This window comes from Mustela erminea, chromosome 21 (genome assembly GCF_009829155.1).
Source record: "Mustela erminea isolate mMusErm1 chromosome 21, mMusErm1.Pri, whole genome shotgun sequence".
Classification (NCBI taxonomy): Eukaryota; Metazoa; Chordata; class Mammalia; order Carnivora; family Mustelidae; genus Mustela; species Mustela erminea.
The window spans coordinates 38,194,478-38,203,650 of NC_045634.1; the positions used below are offsets into that span (position 1 = coordinate 38,194,478).

General features: G+C 50.4%; 1 protein-coding gene across 1 annotated transcript; it reads left to right on the forward strand.

Moving 5' to 3' along the window:
* The first annotated feature begins 3,599 nt into the window (after nt 1-3,599).
* Nucleotides 3,600-5,766, forward strand: LOC116581714 (uncharacterized protein FLJ40521-like). Its single transcript, XM_032328919.1, has 2 exons — nt 3,600-3,749; nt 4,903-5,766. The coding sequence occupies exons 1-2, from the start codon at nt 3,600-3,602 to the stop codon at nt 5,764-5,766; spliced, it is 1,014 nt and encodes a 337-aa protein (XP_032184810.1).
* Nucleotides 5,767-9,173: the final 3,407 nt, after the last annotated feature.

Genomic DNA, 9,173 nt, shown 5'->3' on the forward strand with positions numbered 1-9,173 from the left:
GGTCATGATCTCTGTCAGGAACCTGGGACGGATCCCTGGGATGGGCTCCACGTGCGGTGCAGAGTCAGCACAGTCTCTCTCTCCTTCTCCCTCTGCCCCTCCGCCTGCTTATGCGCTCGCTCTGTCTCTCTCTCTCTCTCAAATAAATAAATAATCTTTTAAAAAATATACAGGTTTTAATGATCTTTTTCATGTTGTGCTCCATCTCAGAAAATTGACCTCATAGAATCAGATCTGTTTCAGGAGTTGAATATAAATCCAGTGTGAGATGTGTCGCGGATGTGTGCCCTGTTGAGAGAAGAGTAGGAGAACACACTGTATGACCAGGAAAGGCAGCAGTGATGATACGCCTGCTATTCAATTCAATCAGCAATTATTAAGTATCAAGTACTGTAAACAACTCTCCTGGGATGTCTCAAAGGTGATACGTCTCTATTCCAATAATGTGTCACTGCTTTCTATCTCTTCCAATTCATGGGGATAAGCTCAGAAGAATTTCATGATGTGTCTTAAAAAATGCATATATGTTATGTGCATAGGCTTTCTTTTAGCTAAATATATTTTTTTTAATTTTTATTTATTTATTAAATTTATTTTCAGTGTGCCAGAATTCATTGTTTTTGCACCACACCCAGTGCTCCACACAATCCGTGCCCTCCATAATACCCACCACCAGGCTCACTCAACCTCCCACTCCCCTCCACTCCAAAACCCTCAGTTAGTTCCTCAGAATCCATAGTCTCTCATGGTTCACCTCCCCTTCCGATTTCCCCCAACTCCCTTCTCCTAACTCCCCATGTCCTCCATGTTATTCCTTATGCTCCACAAATAAGCAAAACCATATGATAATATACACTGAAAAGGAAAGTCATGACTCAGGGCTGGTGTTTTCCAAATATAATCACAGTGCTGTCTCTGGAAATCCAATTGGAGAAACAGGGAGCCACGGTGGGACTCTGGATGAGGAAGGAGTGTGGGTGCTGTCCCTGTCCCCACTCCGTGGGGCCGTGTCCTAGGAGCCTGGGGGATATCCTTGCTTGCCCGGGTTAAATTCGCTCATCTCCCTGTGCACCCCCTTTCCTATTGCAGAATAGTCCTAGTTCTGTACGTCTCGTGGACCTTGCTCTGAGGATTCTACGAATTAGCAGGCGTGGAGCTCGGAACACCTCGTGACGCGCACCGCGAATTGAGTGTGTGTGAGTCACCTGCAGAAGAGGCAGCCACCGGCGCGGGACTCCGGCGGGAATCCCGCTATCCATGGCACGATGGAACTCTCTGGACGTCTCTGAATTTTAGCATCCTCACCTCCACTGTTAGGAACCTTCGCGGAGTCATTGAGGAACTGAGGGGAGAACGCGTATGAGCAATTCTGCAAAGGCTTCGAAAGTGTATGTTTTGTGCACCAATTATCATTGTGTGTATCAAAGAATAAAATCTGGATATGTTCTCAAAGTTATCTCAACGGTCTTGGATTTCTGTTAAATCTGAGAGACCCCAGAACAGTGAGTGTTCTGAAAAACAGCTGGGAAGGTGGGGGTGCGGAGAGAAGTAGCCGTACAATAGCTTTAGATAAGCTCTACACTGATCCCAAAATAGCATGACTTTGGTGGATGGTCCCCTCTGCTGGGTGACTCTTCAGATAGTGGGTTTCCAGTCTTCCGTCCCAGATCTGTGCACGGTTTCGAGGCAGGACAAGTTATCTCAGACGGAGGCTCTGGGATTCCAGGTTCAAATTCATTGCAGTTAAAAATGCTCAGACGTAACATGCCTGTTCCCGCCGCAGACAGAGCCTCTTTGCCTGTCCCCGGCCTCTTCTGCCCACTCTTGACTGAGAGAGAGGCGCAGAATCTCTCCTCAGCGCCAGACGCTGCTGCTCCCCAATGACGTGCATCCACGTTTGAATCTTATATTGAGATTTCGGTGTTAATTCCTTATAGATAACATGTCACTTTTTTCCTTTGTGACCATATTATAAACATAAAGGTAAAATTTAATATTCTTTCTTATTTCTATACATAATAAGAAGGACCGACTCTCTTCCTAAGTTTATACCGCAGATGTGAAGGGGAGATGATTTGTATGTACTTAGATGCTAGATTTAGTGGTATTTTTTAAAGAAAGGTCTTAAATTCTATAGTGATTTCTAAATGACTGTCCACAGAAGGCTGTGAGCCCCGCTACACCTTCTTTGCTTGAGGACAGCTGAGGGAAAGATAGAAAAACAAAAAGTTTACCAGGTTTCCGACAACAAAAGTTTTGATTTTTAACGTTTTTAGTGAGGCCTAAAAATATATATAGTTTAAAGAGATTCCAGGGCAAGTTTTTCAAAACACCATGGTTAAGAACAAGTCCTCTCCAGCCATCAGCACGGAACATTGCCCCCAAGATTTCAACGTATTGACATGATTTCTTAGGAAACTGGTGAAGCCATTAACACCTCCTATACAAATGCGCTGTTGTGTTTTTCTTTTTTCTTTTTTTTTCTGTTTTTTTTTTTTCTGATGCCCAAAAAAGGGGCAGACAAAAACCCCTGGAAATGTGCTGTTCCTTATACCTCTGGGTCATTAACCCAAACCTTATCAAAAAGAACCGTGAAAAGTTAAAGCACGTGACAAAGCCACTTATGACAGCACTGTGGCCTGATGTAGTAAAAACGGTGTGATCTCCAGCTCTTTATGGCAAATGCTTGAAAGCATTAGACTGAACTCCACACTAAAGAAATCATGCCCCGTCATGTATGGTAATACAGCATTCATTTCCCTTGTACGTCCTACAGTGACGCGCGTGGGCTTAGAACAAGCACCTCTTTTCACATTGTTAGTCCTCAGGGACACGTGCTTCACTTTGTGACGAAATCATCCCCCACTGTACGGAGGGTGTCCACCTGCCCGGAGACTCGAGGCGCCCCAGGGCGAGCAGACCTGCGCACTTACCTCAGTTTAGTTGCAGATAGACAAGTTTCCATCAGCCTTGACTGGACAACCCCCGACCCCCCCACACACAGCCACACACACACACACACACACATACCTGCACACACACACACACACCCCTGCACACCCACACACAACATATCCATGCACACACACAACACACACACAGCCACACACACACACACTGATACGTCATCACAACTAGGGTGTTTTGACTCTGACTTTCAAAATCAGAACGCGGTGACGGTGTGGAGCGTAAAATGCTGATGCTGAGCCGACAGGTCTGCGGGAACTCTGCGTCCTGGTTCCCACCGCCCCAGCACCCACCTCACCCCTGGGTGTGTTTGGAACCCAGGGGCTGGGGACCTGAGAAGACAGTCTCCGAAGGTGAAGACACATCATTTATACGATCAGAGTCGAACATCCAGAGCTGTTTAAGTCCCCATCTCTAAGACCTTGAAAGACCCCAGGACACAGATGCTCTCTCTTCTGCTTCTGACGGGCTCAGCCCCGAAGCAGGTGTCTGCGCTGATTCAAAGAGCCGTCACCACAGAGGACAGAAATGTGAAGAAGGAAGCAGGGCCACCTGTGACCAGGGCACAGACCCGACACTCAGTCCCCAGTGTCCACCGGGGACGCCACCCCCCTAACATCACACCCGGAAAAATGCACACGGCGGAGTGCTGCTCTGTGCGGTCAGTGCAGCGACATGAGACGGAGACCCAGCACAGCCCGACCTGCAAAGCGCTGGTTGGCATCCTCGCGTCCTCCAGGAGCAGTACAGGCCTCGTGGCGAAGACGGGCTTAATGCCAGTCGTACGTGTACATGTCCACCGTCCAAGAGCATCACAAAGCCTGGGAAGGAAGGCACGGGCCGCTGCGCTCTCATCCCCGTGCCGCACAGGCGAGCCTCCACGACGGAGCCGTTTCCTCTACGTCCACTTCACCCTTCTGCACAGCACGGTCACCTGAGTGTTGTTTTACTTGTCAAAGCCCTAGCCCCGACGGCCCACCGTGCACGTTCTAGGGACACTCTCCACGCACGACGGCCCACCGTGCATGTTCTAGGGACACTCTCCGCTCACGACAGCCCACCGTGCACGTTCTAGGGACACTCTCCACGCACGACGGCCCACCGTGCATGTTCTAGGGACACTCTCCGCTCACGACAGCCCACCGTGCACGTTCTAGGGACACTCTCCGCGCACGACAGCCCACTGTGCACGTTCTAGGGACAGTCTCCGCGCACACACACGCCTGCTACTCTCTCTTCCGCCGACAACCCCGCAGCATTTCCCGGGACGTGGCCACGTGATGAGCGCGATGGTGCGCCCAGAGAGCAGTTACTGGGTGTGCGCAGTTCCCGTGACTGTTGTGGGCATGGCTTCTTTTCTTTCCTCAAAGCTGACCGCCTCTTTTTCACATTTAATCTATGTCCCATGTAGCTGTCATTAATTTGGGCAAAACATTACAGGCAAGACAAATAATGTGAAATCCCCTCACAGTTCGGTCCCACATTCACATCAGATCAGCCAGGTCCCTGTCTGCATGTTTCCCGTAGCGTCTCTGCACACACTGCCCTGGCCACAGTCTGTTCTGCCCCTGAGCCCGTGAGGTGGCCGTTCCCTTCAAGATGATCCCGGGGCTCCCCTTCCCCAGAGCTTAATGCAAACTGCTGCTTTCTAGATTCATGTTGTCTTCTGTTCTCATTCATTCCTGTGCTGTAACAGAATATGTCCTACAATAGCTTCCTGAGAAAAACGTACAGGGAGGCGTAAATTTTTAGTATCAAAATATGTGAAAATGCCTTTATTTTATCCTCTCCCCGCATGACTGAGCATAACATTTCAGAATTGTATTTCCTTAGAAATTTGATGGTATGTCTCCATGGCGTTCGAACTTCTCACGATGCTGCTGAGAAACCTGAAGCCATTCGGGTTGGTAATTCTTTGTACGCCCCGTTCTTTAGCGTCTCCGGCAGTTAGTGAAATCCAGCCAAGGAGAGCGCGCAAGGAGCTCTAGACCCGTCCGCCGGGGTTTTACACAGCCGCCGGCTCTGGGAGGGTTGGAAGGCGAAGGAGAGACCGCGGGTAGAAAGGTGACGGTGCACCTGTTAACCTTCCCCGAGCCGCCGACCGTAACGGCCCAGCACGGTGGGCCCCCAGCAGGCAGAAGGGCTGCGTGGCTGGCCGAGGCCCCCGACAGCCCCCACGACAGCGGCTGCAGCTTTTGTCCACGTGGCCACGTAGACGGAGCCAGAAGATCGAAGCTGCTGCTCTCCTCCTGCCTTCTGACCTCGTACCCGCACCGGCTGACACCGTGTAATAGGCCGGCAGGCGGCTGGAGCGTCGGGACGACATCGCTTGTCCTGCCCCAGCTCCTAGGAGATGTGGTCCATGGCAGACGAGAGCGTCCCGGCGAGACCCCGAAGCCGGCGGGACCCCGAAGCCGGCGGGACCCAGAAGCCGGCGGGACCCAGAAGCCGGCGAGACCCAGAAGCCGGCGGGACCCCGAAGCCGGCGAGACCCCGAAGCCGGCGAGACCCCGAAGCCGGCGGGACCCAGAAGCCGGCGAGACCCAGAAGCCGGCGAGACCCAGAAGCCGGCGGGACCCCGAAGCCGGCGAGACCCAGAAGCCGGCGGGACCCCGAAGCCGGCGGGACCCAGAAGCCGGCGGGACCCAGAAGCCGGCGGGACCCCGAAGCCGGCGGGACCCAGAAGCCGGCGGGACCCCGAAGCCGGCGAGACCCAGAAGCCGGCGGCTAATTCCATCCCCTTCTCCCCCACCTCCCCATCCTCACGCTTACACGACATTTACACGCCGCTGGCCATAACACAAACACCATGTTTCTCCCTAATAGGATTCACATCTTCCTTGCTTTACTCTTCCTCCAAAAGGGGGACACCCAGTGTCCAATCAGCTACGAAGTCCACCTTTGCAGCCACCTTCTAGTCTGTACGGGTCAGAGTCGACGGCCGGCGTCATCAGCCAGTCGCTCGTCCACCAACGTGCACGACGCACGTCACCGGAGAGTCCGGACCCAAGCCCTCAGGCAGGCGCGGCGATCCACTGTCATTCTTTCCCTGCTCCTCTGGCTCGCTTCAGCCCAGCCTGGAAAAGTTACACCCGCTTTCCCTAGGAGCGCAGCATAGCTGAGTGGTCATCTCAGCGTAAATCTCCATGGAAACCATTATTGTGTCTCCCTGTGCCTATGCTTCTCCCTTGAAATCAGGATTTCTGAATAAACAGAACCCCAAATTGTAGGGATCGGAAAGAGAAAATAAGCAAGTGACTCTTCGGTTGGATAGTGAGAGAAGCCACGCCCGTTCTTTCTTCTCCATAACTGGCTCTTTCTATCTTGGCTTCTGGAGACAGTGACTGTACATGGTTATGCTACAGCTCCTAGGACTGTAAATGCATTTTCCAGGCTGGTGTCAGTCCGCTGGTCCCACAACTGAGTCTTCCTAGACCTCTCCCTCCTCCTACAAAGTCAGCTGTTCTGGGTTACATAAACTGGATAAGACAGATGAATTTCATGGGTGTAAAATCTCTAAAATGAGCTTGAGTTTGGGAAGCACGGTGTGTGTGCATGTGTATGTCTGTGAGCGTAGCTAGATGAATGATGCCACATGGTAACTAAGCCTTGGTGTCTGCTATTTTCCTGTTGGGCACTGGACCATAGCAATGGTCTAATCCATCTTGGGAAGGGAAAGTCTATGTTTTGAATCAACATGTAACCCACCACTTTGCAGCCATGAGTAGTCAGCACACGGACAGAATGAGTGGACGCTGTGGTCTGGGGAAAGAAAACAGACACCTTGAACAGGTAGAAGGAACCACCTGATTACCTAATGCTTTCCATAAGCCTATTTACCACATCGTTGCCCTAATTCCTCAATCTGGCCTCCCTACATCATGGATGATTTAATGAAAGCATTAAGCATACTCCATGATTCAGTGCAGATCCAGATCTCTAGACCTCTCTAGAGCCAAGAAAAGTGGGAAACCACAATCATTGTCTAACTTCTGTCCCGTAGGTGGATTTCTGTTCACCACCCTCTTCTCATCAGTGGAACGCAAGTCTTACAGTGTTTCGTCTCTTGCTGGTGGCTGCTGCCAGGAACTTACAAATCACCCATAAAACAGGCCCGTGTGTTCCCCACATCCCCATCAACTGCTCGTAGAGCATGTGTGTCCGCCGAGAAAGAAGAGCAAAGCAAGAGAGACCAAGTCACCAGGCTCCGAACCACCTGTTAACTGAGCTTAATTTAAGACTTTGAGAACTTCTCAAGCATGATTACATGTGCAAGATATATATAGATCGAACACATCTACTCATCAGCTCTCTGGGCATCTCTTAGCCCAGTCAAGCTGACACATAAAATTAACCATCATGGTTGGGATGAAAAATGAACAAGATCACCACAGCTCTGATGTGGCGGCTGCTCCATGGTCATCACGCCCGAGCTGTGATTCTAGCGTGAGAACGAAGCGTTCTTACCGCTCGTGTCTTTTTACAATTTAGTGTTGGTGAGGTTCCTTTGCTGTCATTCTTGGCCATTTTTTGAAGTCCGTTAGAAAACGTGACTAGTCATCCTCTGTGTCCCTCTACAGCCCCCGCGCCACCTTTTACCTGAAACATTTGTTTCTCATTCGTTTGTAAGGTGGATATGAGTCACGGATTTTCACTTTCCATTACCTTAACAACAGAAGATGTATTGCATTGTGTTCATGTTTCTTTCGTTTTGGAAATGCAGAGAAATAAGTAGAAAGTAAGCATTTACAGACCGTGTGCGTTTTTCCACACGCTCATCCTCCAGAGAGCTATCACGTCATGTGTGACGGAGGGTGAGGTAAATAAAACCCACACCCCCGGGAGTCCTGGGACCCATTGCCGAGGGCACAACCATGTAGACTCACTGGTGATGTGTGTCGCTGACCCATGGACAGAAATAAACAGGTGCTTGGCTTTGCATAAGTAACAACCGATTTTATTCCTTTATGTCTACAGATTTTTACTGTGGAAGTAAAAAAAATGATATTGATCTTTAGGTCACTTCTTCACATTGATCTTAAAGTTAACTGTGGCTCTTTTAATCATGTACCCCAGACAAGCCCATTTACTCTCTATTTGCAACATATAAATGCTCCCACATTCATAACACAGCTGGGGCAGGTTTACAACAGCCAGTGCAGTGTTCGGCTGAAACTGTGTGTTTCGCTGCGATTCAACAGCATTCAAGCAAGATCTGGGAGCCCCTATGATAGTCCAGTCGGTGTATGGTTCCAGAGATAGCAAACTTCCGTTCTGCTCTGGAAATTTCACTTTGTCCATGTTCAGCCCCAATAACAATGCAGGAGGGGACCCGTGGAGCAGAAAGATTAGTGGCATCAATTTTTGAGTTCCGGAGGCCTGAAACTGAATCCTAACTATGCTTTCCAAGAAAGCAAAGTAGCAGGTGAAATGCTTGGGGAAGCGCCTGGCTCGTAGCAGGTGCACAGGGAACGGCAGGTGATGTGTTTTGTTACATTGTAACTGCGGTTAGACTTATTAAGACAAAATCCTGCAGGACAGTAATGAAATCCTCATCTACAGTAACTTTCCAGTAACACATAACCCAGTAACACAAAATCAGGTCTCCTTCTGGAGTTGCACTTGCCCCCAGTTCGTATGAATCTACTTCCAGTGCCTGCTGCTCATAGTGGAAATTTTCTGTTGTTCTGGATCCAAGTAGACCTGATGGTTTTCTCTGTCTTCCCGTTTTTCAGTTGAGCTCACCCACTGAATTTGTTGCTGTTGTTGAGTGTCTCAGGTCTAACACCTCCGTTCGGCTCTTGGTCACACCTGGGATATTCTCCTTTACCATCTCTGTCAGGCTGGTGTGTGGATGCCCCTGACCCCGGAAGCATCCGGAGGCCGGCTGCTTTATAGAACCCGGTGATGCTAACACCGGCCCCTGCCCCATTGGCTTCTGATGACTGTCCTTTCAGTTTGGGGTCTTTGTGTTTCTTGGAGGCCCTGTGATGTTCCATTGAAATCTGGGCATTTTCATGTTAATGTTGTGACAGTTTGGATGCCCTTGGAGCCGCCTGTTTCGGCTGGCTTTCCCGTCGCCCTCCCGCTGAAGAAAAGGAGGGTGCGGCCTCACTGCCGGCCGTGGGGACAGAAGTCGGGGCCCCACTCTCCTCTGGAGACACGGAAGCTCTGTGTGGGTTGGCCTCTCTGCTGCAGGAGCGGGA

Bases quoted from the DNA above. Each gene is read 5' to 3' on its own strand.
- LOC116581714 (XM_032328919.1), top strand. From the start codon at position 3,600: ATGCACACGGCGGAGTGCTGCTCTGTGCGGTCAGTGCAGCGACATGAG. The intron at 3,750-4,902 runs GTACGTGTACAT...CCCGTTCTTTAG, and splicing joins AGACGGGCTTAATGCCAGTC to CGTCTCCGGCAGTTAGTGAA.